Source organism: Episyrphus balteatus, chromosome 1 (genome assembly GCF_945859705.1).
Source record: "Episyrphus balteatus chromosome 1, idEpiBalt1.1, whole genome shotgun sequence".
NCBI lineage: Eukaryota > Metazoa > Arthropoda > Insecta > Diptera > Syrphidae > Episyrphus > Episyrphus balteatus.
Window position 1 is genome coordinate 5,438,881 of NC_079134.1, and position 20,211 is coordinate 5,459,091.

Genomic DNA, 20,211 nt, shown 5'->3' on the forward strand with positions numbered 1-20,211 from the left:
AAAATATATTTTTCTAATGGTTTTCTGTTCTCTGAGCTCGAATCCGAAATCAGAAAAATTCGATCACATCACGTTTTTGAGATATAACCATGCCAAAGCATCACAAAAATAGTGTTTTGGACGTTCAAAATTCAATATCTCATAAACTTTGCACAATAGAGGTATTCTAATGCTAGATTTAAATTAAGAACGTCAAAGGCCATTGGAAAAGTATAGTTTGGTTTCTAATGAAAAAATATTTCTCGCCAATATTACTGTCATATTCGGGAAAATCGATCTTAAAAATGTTTTTTTTTTTTGGTTTTTTTTTTTCAATTTTGCTCAATATTTTCTAAAACAAAAGTAAGGTTTTTCCACGCAATCTCAATTAAAAGGTTTTATTCTTAATAATTGCATTCCAAACTTTTCAAAAATCAAACATTTTTTCGGTAACATTTTTGATTGAAAAATAGGCTATTTTTCAAATTAAATTCGTCAAAAATCCAAATATTAACTTTTTGTTCAAAAATCATTTAAAATAGATAGAAAACATAATAAAGTAATTTTTAACCAAGTTTTGTTAAAATCCATTAATTTTTGTAAGATAAAAATAAAAAACAAAAAAATCGTATTTTTGCATTTTTCTCAATAGTTTGAGGTTACATAAAAAAAATGGTATGAGTAAAATTTGTAGACATTTTTAGCATCTACAACTTTTGCATTTAACTTTTTTCGATAGGAGGCCTACTTTTGGCAGAAATCGTAAAAAAAAACACGATTTTTGACTTTCAAAATTATTCGCACTGGTCTATTAAGAAACTTCGTTGATCTAGTTAGGATCGATCCTGTAACCAGTGTACAATTAAGGCCCTTAAAACAATGCCTTAGTTACCAAATTTTGATAAGTAGTTCCAAAGATATGAGGGAACAAATGAAAACAAACTTAAATAAAATAGAAAAATTGAATAGCAAGTTATGGGGATGGTTTTTTTTACAAAGAAAATTCCATATTTTAACTCATTTTAATCAATGCTGATGGTTTTTTGGCATTCTCCTTATTACTCCAATTCAGCTTTTTCTAATCACTTGTACGAATCAATTTTTTTATTTTGAATTCATATTAAATATACGAAATGTATGAAATTTTTAAACCACCCTATTCTCTTTATCTTAAAATCTATATTTAACTTCCTTTTTCTTTCTTTTTTATTTATTTTTTTTTTTTTTATTATTTTTATAGTGTGTTTGCCGTTTTGACCGTCAAGGACCACTCTGCGAGAGTCCAATTGTCATTAAGAATGCTGCATTCTCTGGTGATTCTTATGTAAGTCATCGCATCCACAAGGACATCCCTACCCACGACAGTTTGGATTCTGTTCTGCCAATGCATGTGCAATTGAAAGTGCGAACGCGTGCAACAAATGGTCTTATTATGTTGGCCGCAGCTCAAGGCACAAAAGGCGGCCATTATATGGCCTTATTTTTGCAAAAAGGATTGTTGCAATTCCAATTTTCGTGCGGCTTACAAACGATGCTGTTAAGTGAACTCGAAACACCCGTAAACACTGGCAATGAAATCACAATTAGAGCTGAGTAAGTATAAAAATGTCTGTTCTTTTTTTCATTTCCTTCAAGAGTGTGTAGGAATATTTCTTAAGGGTTGGAATTTGTTTCTTATTCGAAGGGTTGGTTGGACTGTATAGTGGCCGGGTTTGGTTTGAAGTTGAAGCCTGTGGGTGGCTTAAGTGTTTTGGCTTTTGTGGTTGGTTTCCATTACATAAGTTCACAATAAATCACATTGGGGGACAATGTTGGTTCCCCATCACAACCGCACTCGTTTCCTCCCTTTTTTCCTTCTCCCCCTTGGCAACAGGAACAAAAAATAAAAACACAAAATCGTAAATCGATTGCGTACAATATTCCTGCAAACTTACGAAAAAAAAATAATGTGTCATGGCAATCGAATCGAATTTACGTTCTTTTTTCGGTTTTTTTTTTCTTCTTTCGCATATTATTGGGTATCGTATTCGTATCGTGTATTTAATGGCCCTGTCATTTAAGCCCAAGAGAGAGAGACAAGGTTCCTTTGCTTTTATATACATAAATATGTTTATGCGGGAGTTGGTGTGTGTTTATGTAGAACGACCTACCGACGACGACGACGAACGTAGGTATAAAGTTGCAGCCATTAAGGCCCATTAAATTAAGGGCTTGTGCTTTGGTTAGCACTTTGATTGTATATAGATGGCGCGCAGAGCAATATGAAGTACCGGCGGCGGTGGTGACCAGTCGGTGGTGGTGCTTTTTGCTTTCATATTTATCGCTTTTTAGATTTCTATTGACGTCAATTTAAGAGGAAAATTAGTAGAGGTCAATAATGTTCATAAACAAACTGCCTCCTGCTGCTATTTCTACTTGAGCTAATAGCAGCAGCAGCCAGCAGCAGTATGATCCTTCTATAACCTACCAAAATGATAATACCTAAAAACAGCCATAAGAGGCAGGTTATATGGCCAAAAATAGAAAAGGTAAATCTGAATTATTTATTATTTTTTATGTTTTTTTTTTTTTTTTATTTTCTTTATTATTTATTTTTTTTATACCTGGCCTACAGTAGGTAGTCATTTATTGGTTTATTTTTGTGTTTTGGGAAGAAAATCAATATCTAACCGGATACAGAGAGAGAGAGATTGTATGGATGACAGGAAGTGGTGTTCAATGTTTATTGGTGATGTAGGTTTCAGATTTTCTAAAGGGGTTGATATCATTGTATATTTTGTTGTATTGGTTTAATATCAACAAATACAATCAGGAAATGCATTTAGACAATTATTCCTAAAAGCATTGTTTAGTCATCGACAGCATTACAAGTCAATTTACATTGCAATATCGTACTAATGTTAGATTTACACTAAAACTGACAAACTGTCAGATTTCTTAACATTTTTTGGCTTTATCGTCTGGATAGTATACGAAATGACGTCAAGGGCTGGAAAATAAATTTTGTAGCAATTAAAAAAAAAAAAAGAACTTGCTAATCTAGCAGATTCTGAATACAGATTAGTCAAGTATTGGAACCCCATTTACATTAACATTTCAAATTATGTCTCACTATTGCGACAATACTGGAATGATATCAGAAGAAAATGGTTACGTTTATTGTCTCTTTTGGTTATTCATAAATTGTGTGAAATTGTCTTTATGTGATGCCATTCAAAATACGGACAGATATCAGAGATTTGAAAAATAAGGCACAAAATGTGACAGTTTTGTTTGTTTAGGCTTAAACTAACCATCAGATTACGGTTCCCAACCCTACTACACTGCGCGTCACTTGAATAGAAACAAAATTTTTTCTTTCGAAAATAGCGATTGGCGCTTTGGTGAGGTAACTTAGTAGATTTTTGGTTTTGCATTTTCAAAGAGGAACTTTTAACAAACAATGTTGTAAAAACAAAAAACCTAAAACAGAAACCGTACCGTACTAGGGCTGTAAAAGTAACGACAAAATGAGTACCCGCATGTATACGTTACTTTTGATACTAGTACCCGCATCAATAATATCGTTACTCGTTACTATCGTATGTTTCGCATTTTTCGCATATTTCGTATGTTTCGTGTGTTTCGCATGTTTCGTTACTTTCGTTACTTTCGCATGCTTCGTGTGTTTCGTACATTTCGTATATTTCATGTATTTGATACGTTTCGTATGTTTGGTATTTTAAGTATGTTTCGTACATTGGTATAAGGGTGTAAAAATTTTTTTTTTTTAACCAAAAACAATTTCTATAATCTAAGCTACATTTTAAGGTCATAAACATTAAAATTAGTTGCGGCATTCTCATGCAATAAGAGTTTAAAGGTAGCTATATTGAATTTTTTTTCTTTTTTTTTTTTTAATCAAACGTGGAAATTTTTTTGATTTTTTTTTTCCAAATTTTTAGACAAAACTTTGGTAATTTTTTGTGTACATATATTCTTTCAGTAATCTTATCACAATTCTTTAGAGACCTTTATTTCAAAAGTGCAACGCGCAGATTTCGAAATATTAACACTTCAATACAACTATGTCGAACAATTTTTCATTTATTTTTTCTATTGAGAGTGATTTTCAAACCTCGTTTTCTCTGCTTTTTTTTGTGTTGAAAATTTTGCACCGAAAATAAACTAATTTTTTGAAAAACCAAAAAAACTTTTGTACATTCTTAAGCTAAATATCAATACCATTAACACCAAGGCCATAAACAGAATGGTTGCGTCGTGGATATACATATTTCGGCCAAATAGAGAAAATACAAAAACGTCTCTTTTGATATTTCTGTATAAATTATCGATAACACAATGATTATTGAACCTTGGCACTACTGTTTTACTCGAGACAAAAGTAAACTCTAGAGAATTATTTGCAGTTAGCATTCTGACTATGGTTAATATACCGACACGAGATGCGAAATGCGACAAATTGAGTGTATCACTTCATTTCGTATCTCTTACATCGGATTTAGTATTGAAACTGGAATCGCATCGTTACTCGAATGTTTCGTATCTCGTACGTTTCGTATGTTTCGTTACTTCAGTACCCAGTAACGAAACATACGAGTAACGATACTGTTTACAAAGTAACGTTTCGTTACTCGTTACTTAAGTGAATGCATTTTAGTAACGAATACATCCGATTTGCTACAGCTCTAATGGCTACTAGTTGCGCTTTTTCGCATTACTTCAAAAAAAACAGTGTTTTTTTTTTTGCGTCACTTGAATAGAAACAAGCTCTTAAATTAGATAAAAATGATGAAAAATCATGGACAACACTAATTTTAGTAAAGCAGTATTAAACTTTGACATTATTTGCACATTATAACCAATTATGGGCTACGAGCTACCATTAGGCACCACAGGAAATGCATAAATAGAATTTAGATAACATTGAAAATGCACTTGTACTCTAAGACGGTTGCTTTTCCACGTTCCTAAACTTCCCAAGAGCTTCTACCATTATTTCTTTGTAAAAGTTTACATCTTTTTTCGAAGCGTGGAGCTTCAATTTTGCTATTGCACATCATAAAAACAAAGCGTATTACTACAACACATTTTCGTGCCCTTTGGTGGCGATGCGATAAAAGTTATTCTTTCATAAACCAATGAAATAGGACTAACATTAACGTGGTACATCTGAGTTGGTACCTTTTCCTTTAAAAAAACACTCTTTACCTCACTTCTTTGCAGATCAAATGCAACTACAAAATAGTTATCTTTTTTGTAATCTTAGTAGAACTTAAAATGTTGTTATTTTGCATTTTGAGGCTCTTTTAATGTTGTGCACCTTTTATAACTTCCATGATGGAACAAACCAACACATTACCATCGCACTAACACCACGTTTTTGACCGATTTTAGCCGCTTTTGAACAGTTTTTGGGGTTATATCTTAGAGAGTGGTTAATTGATTTAATTAAATTTGTAACGGTTTCTAAAAGCAGCTGCCTTAATAGCAAATCTCGGAAAGTTCTTTTTCGATCGCTTTCAAATTTTGGCATAACATGATGTGATAGAACTTTTCTGACTTCGGATTCGAGGTCAGCGCACATTATGATAATTTTTAGTTTAAAAAAAACTTTCCAATAATGCAAGAAGTGCAAATAATACAGATACAAAAACTAATATAGTCGACTTCCAGGAACAATAGAATGAAAATAAAGTCATGTCAGTAACTTAAAATAACTCCAGTTTTTAGATCAATTTCAATTACAAAAAACAAAATTGTAATATATTCGGCAATAGCGAGGTGTCCGTCGTAGCGGAAATTTGCCCGATTTTTTACTAATCGGAAAGTTTTTACCTCTCGGAAGCGCACCTCAAAGCAAAATTCGCATGAATTACCGACTTCATATTCGGAGGTATTCAATTCACCTGTATTTTTTTTTTTTTTATGTTTGTTACCTCATAACTTTGAACTGAGTGAACCAATTTTGATAATTCTTTTTGTATTGGAAAGCTGGTGGCTGCAATGCGGTCCCATTTCAATTTCGTTCAGTTATAGCCATAGAAACTATTAGAAAAACCATAAAACCCAGTTTTGATCTATGCAAGTCGGTTTTGTTTTTGATAAAAAAGATTATTCTTAAAAGTATTCGAAATCACCATGCACGATAAAAATTTGCTTATTCCTTTTTTATCGTGTAAAATTATGCAGTAGATAAATGGGAGTGCAAATCGCTGATTTATTGGTTTGGCGTATTTTTAATTCTTTTAGTATTTAAGAATGGTTGCCGTATAGCTGTTAATATTTAAGAGATGGCACCCCAAATTTTTCAAAATGAAGAGAGTGTCATTTAGTGTATACAAAATTAAACTCTTTTGTTCAAAAAAGATTTTTTGTTGTGTTTTTTTTTTTTTATTTCATTTGAATAGGGTTGCCTTATTTGAAGACATACAAATTTATGTTTTAATTTTTATTTACATAAATAAACAAAATTAACTAAAAAAGCGCAATTAAACTACTTAAATTATATTCCTCACATTAATTCACTAATTTTTTTCACTGTTTGGGCATTTGTTTAACATTTTTAACAGTATCCAATTTGATCAAACTACAAAATTGTTAGTAGGGATCATTACACTGATTTACATGTGAAACAACTGATCATTTTGTACACCAGTGTATTAAAACCCTTAAGCCTTAAGATATGGGCATTTGTTAAAAAACATATTTAGATTGGGCCTTACCAATAACACTGGTCAACAAGGTTTTTGCCACAACAACCAAAATATACTTTTCTAGTAGTTTTTGATGTGCTGAACTCGAATCTGAAGTCAGAAAATTGTTATTGGCCTCCGTTTTTTAAATATTACCGTTAGAAAATGTAAAAAAACGTAATTTTGGCTGCTTTCGAGGTTATATTTTTATGTGGGGTAATACATTGTGAATAAATTTGTAACGGTGGCTATAAGAACTGATTTTATTCTTTCAAAAAATGTTTAAATCTTTCCGATATCTGTTTTACTGCCCGAGATATTTAAAATTTAAGCAGCGGTCTTTGAATCAGAAACAACACTGGCCAACCAAATTAAACTTTTTTTGCCACAAGAACCAAAATATACTTTTCTGAAGGTTTTTGGGTTGCTGAGCTCGAATCCGCAATCAGAAAAATTTTATTAGCCTTAGTTCTTGAAATATTACCGTTATAAAGTGCAAAAAAAGGTTTTTTTTTATAACGGTTATATTTCAAGAACGGAGGTTAATAGAATTTTTCTGATTGCGGATTCGTGCTCAGCAACCCAAAAACCTTCAGAAAAGTATATTTTGGTTCTTGTGGCAAAAATTCTGTGATCAGAGACTTAATCTTTAAATTAAGTTTAGTTTCTCTTTGGCTTATTAACTGAAACTTAAGATATCTCGAGCAATAAAAGAGATATCGGGAAAATTTAAACAGTTTTTGAAAGTAGAATATCAGTTCTTATAATAACCGTTAAAAATTTGTTTCTAATGAACTACCCCACATAAAAACAGAACCTCGAAAACAGCCAAAATGACGTTTTTTAGCATTTTATAACAGTAATATTTCAAAAACGGAGGCCAATCAAATTTTTCTGACTTCAGATTCGGATTCAGCACCCCGAAAAATACTAGAAAAGTATATTTTGGTTCTTGTGGCAAAAAAAAAGTCAAATTTTGTTGACCAGTGTAATGAATCGCTAAACACACGTTTAAGTATCGTCGGGTTAAAGGAGATGGGGCGTTTTTGGGCCATGAGCGTACATTAATGAGACTAGTCTCAAAATGAAGCTGGAGGTTAGTATATTCAATCTATGAATTTTTTTTCAAATCGTAAGTCAGGTTCTTGAGATACAAGGCTCCAAAGTTCGTTCTTGAAACCCTTATTTGACACTTTTATATGCAAATATCATGAGAACTACAAGAGGTATATGGATGTTTTTGATGTCAAATGAAAGGTGGTTTTAGTGCCTTTTTAACAATATAAAAAACATATTACACAAAACAAAGAAACGGCGAACAAATAAAAAAATTAAAATATTATTTTAAAAAATCGATTTTTGTTGCGGTATAGCACTGGTTCAACCTTGTACCTTGAACCACATATGTAAAAATACGTAAAAATAGCCACATCCATGCATGAACCGAAACTGACCCGTAGCTAATCCGCCAAAATCGGTGGGTTAAATTACTGATCCGAGGCTGAACCACGTTTGTACAACTGGTCCTTTTTTGTCCAAATTATGTTAGAGAGACACAAAAACTGTAATTTCTTGTGATGAACTCTGGGCTACACTTTGTTTACATAAACTAGATTACAAAATACGTACTAAAGAAGATTTCCGATAAATCCACTTTTATCTCTGTTTTAGTTTAAAATATAGTTCTTGGAGCTTTTTGAAACTATAATAAACTGATAAGTTCTTTGAAATTAATGAAAATGGAATTAAATACAATAAACCAATGCTCTAATAAAATTGTTCTTTAAAATAACAACATCTTATCCGTTCCTTTTCTATAAGTGATCTCCCAAGTTTTTTTTTGAAAAGTGTATTAAACAATTGGTTTTCCCCACATAACATAACACAAATAAACAAGCTTCTAAACCGGTTTTAACCGCATTCTAAAAAATTAAAACAATTTTATAACTACACATGCGTACAAGCATATTTAATTTGAAAATAAATGCCATTAATGTCGACATGAATCGATTTTTTCAAATTAATATTCTACTTTTATTTATTTTTTCGCCGTTTCTTTGTTTTGTGTTATATGTATTTTATATTGTTTAAAAGGTTAGTACCTTTACTAGTACTTAACAACCTTTCATTTGACATCAAAAACATCAATATACCTCTTGTAGTTCTCATGATATTTGCATATAAAAGGGACAAATAAGGGTTATCAGAACGAACTTTGGAGCCTTGTATCTCAAGAACCTGACTTACGATTTGAAAAAAAATTCATAGATTGAATATACTAACCTCCAGCTTCATTTTGAGACTAGTCTCATTAATGTACGCTCATGGCCCAAGTCCCATATAATTTTGCCCCATCTCCTTTTACCGTCGCGTTAAATTGGGTGTATACTAATAATCAAAATAAACACGCGTTTAACTAATTGTGCTTCTATTACCAGATCTATTACATTTGTTGACACCATTGAAGTGACATTTTTTGCATGTAATGTAATAATGAACAAAAACATAACCACAAAATACCTACATACCTACCTTCATATATTTTTATTTTGGTTGTAAAAGTTAAAAAATGGAGCCTAAGCAAGAAGGCCAAAAGTGCATAAAAAAAAAACTTAATCTATCGTGAAGTATGACGAAGAAAATTTGCAGATCTATTTCTTTTTAAGTTTTCTTTTTCAGCCTTCTCTGAAAGTAATGAATATTTATTAATAAAAAAGAGAAATATTAATAAACAAATAAATTTTTCCATTTACTTATTTAATAATTTGCCGCCAATGTTATTAATTTTTCTCAACAATTTGTTGACTTGACAATGTTTTTTTTTTTGCCGTCAAATGACAGTGCAAATCGTGCGTTTTAATTTAACCGTGCGTTTATAGTTCAGTTTCCCAACTATAAAATTAACGTGGCGTTAACCCTTAACCTGACTATTATTGGTTATTGGTATGGAGAAATATTTAAAGCTCAGTTAAATATTTAACTGAGCTTTAAATTTGATTATTAGTAAGGCCCATTGTCTTCACAGAGCAATACCTGTGCGTGTTGATACATTCACACAATATATTTTTGCAAATAAATAGCAGAGGCCTCAAATGACCGCTTTGAGGAACTTAACTGCGATTTAATATAATTCAAGAGCATAAAAAGGATACCAAAGTCTTTTAATTATCATGTATAAGAATGACATAATTAACAAAGTCAAAAGCTTTATTGTATAGGATCATCATTTTTAAAATACTATAAGTCAAGTAGCATTTTTCTATGTAAGGTCTTTGTGTAGGTATCAGTACATAAAGTACATACGTTTAAGTTCGTGCTAAGAATAAATTAATTAAATATGTTCTCTTCGTACACACTAAGCCACATGTCAAAACAAATATTATTTTAGATTTAAATCTACTCATTATAGTAGACATGTCTATTTAATGTATATACCTACTATAGGCTTTGAAATGTTATCAAGTTGTTTTAAAAAAGAAAATGAGTTTTCTTATCTTTCTTTTGAATAACTTCTTTATAAGCTTTAAGGGTAATCAAGGGGCACGGTAGTGCCCAGCCAAGTTCTCTAGCAACTTTGGCACTACACCCTTATTTACAGGAAACAACTCAGGCCATTTTCGACCCCCCTCTAACTTCCACACCAAAGATGCTAGAAATTTCAAACTCACTACATTTGTTGAGCTCGTAAAAACCAAACTCCTCACAAAATTTCAGCCTCCTACGATGAGTAGTTTCTAAGATATAGGGCTTCAAAAATCGCAAAAACCGTAACTGACTCACTGACTCACTGACAGATCATCAAAATTATGGAGAACTTCCCGATATCGTAGAAACTTGAAATTTTACACGGTGATAGGACTTGTGGTGTATACAAAGGAAAAAATCGAAAATTTGAGATTTTCAATTCAGGGGGCGTGGCATCCGCCCATTTCCGCTGAATTTTCCTCATATATTATAGAGCACTTCTGATTATCGTAGAATCTTGAAATTTGGTAGAATAGTAGAGCTGGTAGTTAATACAAAGGAAAAAATTTAAAACTTGAGAATTTCAGCCAGGGGGCGTGGCAACCGCCCATTTCCGTTGAATTTTCATAAATTATTATAGAGCACTTCTGATTGTCGTAGAATCTTGAAATTTGGTAGAATGGTAGAGCTGGTAGTTTTTACAAAGGAAAAAATTTAAAATTTGAGAATTTCAGCCAGGGGGCGTGGCAACCGCCCATTTCCGCTGAATTTTCATAAATTATTATAGAGCACTTCTGATTGTCGTAGAATCTTGAAATTTGGTAGAATGGTAGAGCTGGTAGTTTATACAAAGGAAAAAATTTTAAATTTGAGAATTTCAGCCAGGGGGCGTGGCAACCGGCATTTCCGCTGAATTTTCATAAATTATTATAGAGCACTTCTGATTGTCGTAGAATCTTGAAATTTGGTAGAATGGTAGAGCTGGTAGTTTATACAAAGGAAAAAATTTTAAATTTGAGAATTTCAGCCAGGGGGCGTGGCAACCGGCATTCCCGCTGAATTTTCATAAATTATTATAGAGCACTTCTGATTGTCGTAGAATCTTTAAATTTGGTAGAATGGTAGAGCTGGTAGTTTATACAAAGGAAAAAATTTAAAATTTGAGAATTTCAGCCAGGGGGCGTGGCAACCGCCCATTTCGGCTGAATTTTCATAAATTATTATAGAGCACTTCTGATTGTCGTAGAATCTTGAAATTTGGTAGAATGGTGGAGCTGGTAGTTTACACAAAGGAAAAAATTTAAAGTTTGAGAATTTCAGGCAGGGGGCGTGGCAACCACCCATTTTCACTGAATTTTCATCAAATATAGAGATTTTATATTCTACAGCCATACCTTGCAAAAAGTAGTGAAATCACAACAAAAACATTACTGTTAAAAAAAGAGCCAAGTTCTCCTATGTTGAAATTATGCTGGCACAAAAAGTACTGAGATGTAAAAGTGTACCAAGTTCTAAGGTTTGGGTTCAAATTCGTATCAATAAAATTTTGATTGTTTACTTGGCAATTTTTGAAATAACTTTAAAAATCGATAATTAAGAAAAATTGTCAAGAGAACAATCAAAATTTTATTGATACGAATTTGAACCCAAACTTTAGAACTTGGTACACTTTTACATCTCAGTACTTTTTGTGCCAGCATAACTTCAACATAGGAGAACTTGGCTCTTTTTTTAACAGTAATGTTTTTGTTGTGATTAGAATATTATTTGATAGTTGCAAGACAAAACAAAATTTTGATATGACTCATATAGGAATAAATGAAAAAATGTGATGTATCGGTGGGTGCATTTCGCAAAAGCATTAAAATATAATAATAATGGGCGTGGAAATGGGCGGATTTAGCCATTTTAGTTTTTTTTTATCTTGTCTTGAGTTTTACAACAAATCCTGAAAATTTCACCCAAATTTTGAACGCAGTTTCTGAAAAATCAACATTATTAGAAAAAAATGAGCGTGTTAGTGACCGGGTTTCTTGTTGAAACTATTCTTTCTCTGAAAACAATACACATTGAGAATTTCAAAGAAATCGTTTGAGCCGTTTTCAAAACATTTAAACTAAGTAATAGAGGGCGGATGGTGCTCAAATATTTTTATTATTTTTTTTTTACCTCATAAGAATAAGTTCTGAAAATTTAATTCAAATCGGTCGCACCGTTCACGAGAAAAAAGCATTGAGAAAAGTGTGCGTTACTGTGGGATCCGCCCCCATAACTTGGGTTGTTCAAGTTCACTAACTACCCCAGAAACAACCTACAAAATTTCTGCTTGTCCCGATTTTTTTCCATTTGAACCACAAATAAAAATTAGTTTTTTTTATTTTGTGGTTGAATTTTTCCAACAGCCAGCATACTCAATAATACCCAATAATTCAGTGATGTCATAAAAATCAAAACAATAAATCTCATAACTTCCCAACCATATGTTCAAATCGCTAATCAATTTGGTTCAATTGCATCATAAATTATCCACAATAATTATTATATCTATCACAAAAACCACATCAAATCACATCATAAAATTTATTGACTTTTATACTATACCATAACCATATACAACCTACAAAATATTGACTTTCACTCTTGTTTTTTGTAAAATTTTCTATTTCACAGATTGGACTTTAGCCGCAATTTCACACATTGCAATGCCTCTTTGCTAGTCAATGACACATTGGCCATGTCCGGCGATCAACCAACATGGCTCAAATTACTGCCACCAAGAATGCACACACCCGATGTTATTCTTAATACATGGTTACATTTGGGTGGAGCACCACAAGCTCCAATTGGTCTTATAATCGAACTGCCACCAGCACAAAGTGGTTCAGGATTTACAGGATGTTTACATTCGCTACGAATCAATGGAGCCAGCCGTGATATATTCGGGTAAGTCGAAAAGAAACATTTTTTTTTTTTGCTTGAACTGTCTTTGGTACAGAAAGAGGGAATTTAATAATGTTTTTGTTGGAATTGAAACAAAGGTTTTGTTAAAATTTCGTTTAAAAATAAGATACTTTGGCACCGGATGCTTAAATTTTTTTTTAATTATATTCTGGAAGTTTTTTTAATGACTTAAAGATTGTCATTCGAATAAAAACCTGAGGACCTCAAAATGCCCTTCCCGTTATAATATTCCTTAAGGAGGTTTGAGTGGGCATACAGTCTACAGATACAATCTCTACAACTCAACGTCTTATCTGACAAAAATCGACAATTTTTTTTTAAGAATGTTTAGTAAAATTTAGTTCAAAAATGGACTGGTATTAAAAAATACGTTATCAACATGGATTAAAAATTTCCCCTCTTACTAGTGTTTTTAAAAGTTAAGATAGGGTGTTCCAATAAGTACGCACTTTTTAAATTGCTCGTATTTGAAATTTGACAGATGTTTCGGATTAATAAAAATGAAGCGTTTACGTAAAAGGAGAACGGGTAACTGTTGCGAAATTCTTATTCAGATATGCGGAACGTTGCATTGAGATGGGACTAACTATTACTGTATATTTTTTCAAATTTTCTAAACGGAAATTTACTTTAAAACGCTTATTTTTCAGTCAACTTCCGAATAAGATTGCCTTAATCAGAAAAATTGATAGCTATTCAATCAGAGACCAGAACATTGAATATCTTTATAGTTCGTAACGCTTTGAACCTACCCACAAGTTTTCAAAGGAAGCACCAGTTTTAAAGTGGAATTCCAACAACCTGGAAAAATACTACGACTTCCTTTTTATCCTAATGACGTACTACAGAAACGGATAAAATGCATTATTGCATTTATGTAGATTGTTGCAATGTTTTACTTTGAATATGTGTTTTAAGTACAAAATATGTTGCTCTGTCATTTTTCCAGAGCCTGAAGACCTTTATCTTGAATATTCAACCAATAGAACCCAAACTATTTGCTTTTTAAAGCAACAATTTCGGTCAATTTTGAGATTTTTGTAATTCGTCACACTCTGTGGGGCGATGCCTTTACGTAGACTAATTCCTCTGTATATTTCTGAGAGTCTCGTTTATTAAAGATCGGGCGGACCTTTTATATTGATACCAAAAAGTTTAGTTTAACTGGCTGAATACGATGCAATGGTGCAAATGTAGATGTAGCTTGTAGTACTGTCAAAATTTTACTGAGGGAAAACCCTACAAAAGTAGGCTGCATCCGAAGTAAAAGTTGAAAATTCTTAAAGTTGCGCTACAAGCTACAGCCACAGCTACCTACACCATTGTATTGAGCCAGTGAAACAGTTTTCTCTTTTGTGTCAGTTGTTACTTGTTATTTCTCCTGGCTGATTTTTTATCGTGACAGTATTCATTTTAAGTCAAAAGCTATGTCATTTGATTGCAAATGTAGAATCTACATTAACAGTTGACTGCATCCCTTTAAACCAAAACTAAACAAAAGAAACAAAATATCTTTTATTGAAAAGGAGCAATTCGTTATTCTAAGAGGAATGTTTATGAGTTTTTTCTGAAATTATCAAAAAGAAGAATTGAAGGTTTATTTTATGAAATTTTGATAAAGATAGTCTACTTTCTGTTCCATAACAAAACTATCCTATAATAATTCATTTTCTTCAAAGTATTTTGCAAATCTTTTTACCACATCAAAGAGAAATATTTTCAAATAACCTAACTAAGATCCCCATTTAAATTAAAACTAATAACAAACACAAAAAAAACATTACTGAAACATGCTCATCAATTGCACCGACAATCACATTGTTAGATATTGAATCCTTGGAAATTTATCAACCCGAATCATCGCTGGAAAAACTAATTAAAACTTCTCATTGTTCATACCTTGTTTTAATATAAACTCAATGCGCATCCGTTAAGTAACAAAATCTGCCAGCAAAAAAAAAAATAAATTCAATCTTGTCTCCATTGTGTCTTGATGAACAAGGAAGGAAGTTGAATCATCCGACAACATGAAGAAGACACAAAAAAAAATAGATAAAAAAAACATCCATTCGATGGAAAAATAATTCAAAAACCGACAGTTTTCGTCTTTTCATTGCTCACTCGAGCAATCTTTTGTTTTGATGGACAATTTTGAAAGACACCCCATTCCCATCTCCCACAGCCCATCACCAATCCATCGACCCATGAACACACCGAACCAATTTCAACGATAATTTGTCGCAGAATACAACTTCATTATTGGCATTTTTGTCAAGTCGAGCTATCTATTCAGTTCGGAAATTTCGAAAATAACAAAGAAAATTAACAATGTCTCACTCATTTCGGTTGGAAAGTGGGAATGGGAACGGGAACGGGAACAGGAGTCGACATCAACATCATTCAATGCCATTTGGCCATTTGGGTCGCTGTTAAATTAAGTAATTAAAAAGTTGATCATTGAAAAGTTCCCCTTTCATCATCGGATAAACGGGTGGTAGGGCGGGCGACTGACGACGAACGCGCCATGGCGTGCTAGAAAATTCCGTCGAAGACCCTCTTCCCGTCAATAAAATACCTAATTTAAATGTCAATATTAACTGCAGATGAGGTCCGTGTCGTTTGTCCTTGTCCTCGCGGGCAAAAGTGATGAATCAACTGTGTATCAGTTTTTTTTTTGCTACTCTAGATATAGACAGATGGATGCGGCATGGCGGCCGGATGGACTTGACTGTATGTTCATTTCCGTCTCGTGAAATGTCCCCATAGTCAGAGTATAGCTCTGTGTTTGCTGATGGAACTTGTTTCGTTTATTTCGAAAAGTCACTCTCTCCATTGCAAGAAACACAACTACAAATATATATATTTTTATATATAGTAGATACCGGCTACCGGCAGCCATTTTAATGGGTAATTAAAACGAAAATTCTCTGGCAAAGGACATAAAAACAGGATAAACTGTGGGTGGGTGTGGGCGCGAGAGGGCTGACACTGATGCTACATCCGTTTCTGCTGTGGATATAAAAAGAGCTGAACTCAGTTTCAATTTTAAACCAATTAACTTTGGTAATCTGAGAACTCGTCGTCATCGTCGTCGTTGTCGGTCGTCGTCTGAGTTGAGTTGGCGTTTTAGCCATTGGCATCGTTTTCAATAGGTTTCCTGCGTTGCGAATTAATCCTGGAAACACAATCAGCACAATGAGACTTTGTATAATTTTTTTTTATTTCTGTTCAAAGAAATAAATTACGTATTTGAGTTATATTTTTAAACGTACAAGAAGGTGTGTGCCTGTGCAGTCTTGGTGTATTTAAGACGCCTACATTTGTTAGCAGCATAAAAACAGTTTGTTCAAGATTAATTCAAGGGTGAGGTTCTTTAAAGGATTTTTAGATGATGAAAAAAGAAAAATGTCTTTAAACCCATTTTTTAAAATAATAATGATAAAAGACTTAATCTTAATTGGATACGTCCGTTTGGTCTTTATTTCTTAACCCAACCCAACCTCTACAATATTTCCCACTCATACATCTTTTAAATTCTGCCAAATTAAATTCCGTTTGTGTTTACGAATTTGTTTGATTAAATCCTTTTAAATGAAAATAGTCAATGAAATAATGAAGACCAATTTTTTTACCGATTGGATTTACCAAATTTTAACAATATCGTTAGTTTCAAATACAGTGGTCCCCCAATTATAATAATTATCCTTAAGTGTTAATGTGCATCGCCAAAACTTTACATTGTCATCACAATAATGTTAACTTTTAAAATTTTTAGACTCTTTTTGTAACAAAAAATTAAGGAATCGAGTATTTTTGACCTCGATTTCCATGCGATATATTATACACTTGGGAAGAATTGCTTTTTTAAACCTATTTCGACATTTTAAATGTTGCAGTTACCTCAAGCGGGACTGAAAAATATGTACATTTGTTTTAAGGAGTGGGCATATTATGTGCTAGTTTTTTTTATTCTGTACGCCTTTGAGTGTATAAATGGGTTTGAAATATTTTCGTTCAACCGTTTTAATACCTTTAAACTGGAAAAAATATTCAAGAAGTGCTTATATCTTCAAAATTCAAAAATGCTTACTTTCATAACTATTCAATTATTTTTTTCACCAAAACCATAGCTATGGTACGCAAACTCTTTACTTATTCGAAGTTAAAATCTACCTTAAAATAAGACTTAATATTGCTAGGTTCTTCTTTTATGCAAAAACTTTTTTTCAACTTTCCCTTAAAAACGTTTGTTATTTTTTTTTTTTTTTTAAATAATGTTATGCAATGTCGTTTTCAAAGACTTATTACTATCAAGCCTGCACGCACAGCCTTAAAAAAAATTGGAAAGTTCATGTGAGAAACTTTCATCCTCTTCACTAACCGAATAGACTGCATAATTCTTACACTATATAAAAAGTAGGAACATCTTAAAGTGACATTTATTATTCTATTCAGTAAACCTTTTCTTATGACTGCAATACAAAAACCGAATGCTGTTGCTCGGTTAATGCTATGATATTCTATAAAATTAAAATCAAATTTCTTAAATTAAATAAAAATTAAATTTTCTATCTAAAAATTGCATTTCTTTCTTTGAATAAAATACTTTCTCTTCCAACATTGTAACTATTTCTCTGTATTTTTTTTTTTTTTTTTTTTTTTGTTTGTTTCCTATAGAGACGCTCTTGATGGTTTCGGAATCACAGAATGTGGGTCACTTGCTTGTCTCTCAAGTCCGTGTCGCAATGGTGCGGCTTGCATTAAAATCGAATCCAATGAAATTGACGAGAATGGCGAAAAAGCCGAAAAATGGAAATGCAAATGTCCCACCGGATATATGGGACCAACGTGTGAGATATCTGTCTGTGAAGATAATCCATGTCAGTATGGTGGCACATGTGTTCAGTTCCCTGGTAGTGGTTATCTATGTTTGTGTCCATTGGGCAAGCATGGACATTATTGTGAGCACAGTAAGTACAAAGAGACAGACAACAGTAACCTCTTGAAAAAAAACATTTAAAAAATACAGACAGACAGCAGACACAGATTGGAACAGAAAAACACTTTGTTGGTCAGTCATCTCTTTCGTTTTTGTTTTTTTATTAAAAAAAAAAAAAACAAAAAAAAATCTAAAGAATTTAAAAAAACTACACTCTCTCATCATCTTGTGTAGAATGTTTTTTATAGTATTCGAGTCGCAGTTGTTGTTGTTAAACATTTTTGTCCATTTCACTCCTTCAAACTCAGTCTCAAGTAGATGATATGGTGACATTACGAGCGACTGTCTAACATTTGTGTTAAACGCTCTGTTTCTTCTTTTCTTTCCCCACTTTTTTCCCCCTCCCTACCGATTTGCACATCCTGCTACATTCAAGAATTTTCAGATTTGGAAGTTGCTTTGCCATCATTCTCTGGCAGTGTCAACGGACTATCATCATTTGTTGCATACACAGTGCCCATTCCATTGGAGTACTCAGTTGAGCTGAGCTTCAAGATTCTGCCACAAACAATGTCACAGATATCTCTTTTGGCATTCCTCGGACAATCTGGCTATCATGACGAGAAGAGTGATCATTTAGCTGTGAGTTTCATTCAAGGCTACATCATGCTTACCTGGAATCTTGGCGGAGGACCAAGAAGAATATTCACACAGAAACCTATTGACTTCCGGTTAGATGCTCCACGAGTTCCATATGAGATTAAAGTTGGTCGTATTGGACGACAAGCTTGGTTATCGGTCGATGGGAAATTCAACATCACCGGACGCTCTCCGGGAAGTGTCACACGAATGGATGTTGTTCCGATTTTGTATTTGGGAGGACATGAGATTTCCAACTTTAATACTCTGCCTCATGATTTACCATTACACTCTGGATTCCAAGGCTGCATTTATGATGTCAATTTGAAAGCTGGTCAGGTAACAGTACCTTTGCAGGAGACACGAGGTGTGAGAGGTCGTGGAGTTGGACAATGTGGCACTAGAGAATGTCATCGACATGCTTGTCAGCATGATGGTGCCTGTCTTCAACATGGAGCCACTTTCACGTAAGAATCTAATCTTTAACTCCTTATCCCAAAATTTTTATGATTCGGTTTTTTGTTTAGATGTATTTGCCAGGAGGGCTGGTATGGACCCCTATGCGCACAAGCATCAAACCCATGTGATTCATTCAATAACAAATGTGACGAGGAATCAACTTGTGTTCCACTCGTCAATGGCTATGAATGTGACTGTCCTGTCGGTATGACTGGCAAAAATTGTGATGAAGGTAGGTTTTATCGTCAGTTTGGTTTTCCAAACTTAACGGTTTCTTTTTTTTAGATATCCACTCACTGAGTGACGTCTCACTCACCGGAAGACGTTCCTACCTGGCCGTCCGATGGCCATACCTTGGAGCTGACCGGGATAAGATCGGCTCCAAACGATCACAAATTGTCAGTTATCGCAATTTCACCAAGAAAGTTATGCCTCCCAAACCTATTTCATCGCCTAGTCAGCACTTTGTGATGAAACTTTTAAATGAAGTCGAGAAACAACGTAGTTTCTCTCCAGTTCCGCTGATGGGTTCAAAATCCTTTGAAGAACACCACCGAGTTCAATTCTTCTTCATCGAATTCCAACTTAGGCCACTCTCGGAGCGTGGTCTTCTCCTATACTTTGGAACACTCAATAACAATCAGGACAAGAAAATTGGATTTGTAAGTCTGTCACTTCAAGGAGGTGTTGTAGAATTCCGAATATCTGGTCCCAGTAATCATGTGACTGTAGTAAGGAGTGTCAGGATGTTGGCAATTGGTGAATGGCACAAGATCAAGATGGCACAAAGAGGTCGATGGTTGACATTGTGGGTGGAAGGTAGTGCCTCCTCAGCTCTAGCGCCCTCTGCTGAGGTACTCGTCGAACCAGATTCACTCCTCTATTTGGGAGGTCTGAAAGATCTTTCCAAACTTCCACACAATGCAATCTCCGGATTCCCTATTCCATTCCGAGGATGTGTTAGAGGTTTGGTTGTGAGTGGAACTAGAATTGTCCTAAACGAAACCAATATCCTAGGTAAGTTGCAGATCTATCCCCCCACTGCCCCTGACCGCTTAACTTTACTTTCTTTAT

At 33.5% G+C, this 20,211-nt stretch overlaps 1 protein-coding gene across 3 annotated transcripts in view; it reads left to right on the forward strand.

The window, feature by feature from the left end:
- Positions 1-20,211, forward strand: part of LOC129906635 (protein eyes shut) — a 122,883-nt gene that overhangs the window by 91,907 nt on the left and 10,765 nt on the right. For 2 of the 3 annotated variants that reach the window (XM_055982458.1, XM_055982457.1), the window contains 6 exons: positions 1,220-1,572; positions 12,810-13,082; positions 17,778-18,070; positions 18,476-19,145; positions 19,206-19,369; positions 19,423-20,154. In XM_055982458.1, the coding sequence (XP_055838433.1) occupies positions 1,220-1,572; positions 12,810-13,082; positions 17,778-18,070; positions 18,476-19,145; positions 19,206-19,369; positions 19,423-20,154 (2,485 nt within the window). The remainder of the gene's footprint in view (positions 1-1,219; positions 1,573-12,809; positions 13,083-17,777; positions 18,071-18,475; positions 19,146-19,205; positions 19,370-19,422; positions 20,155-20,211) is intronic. The other variant, XM_055982459.1, reaches the window with a different exon arrangement.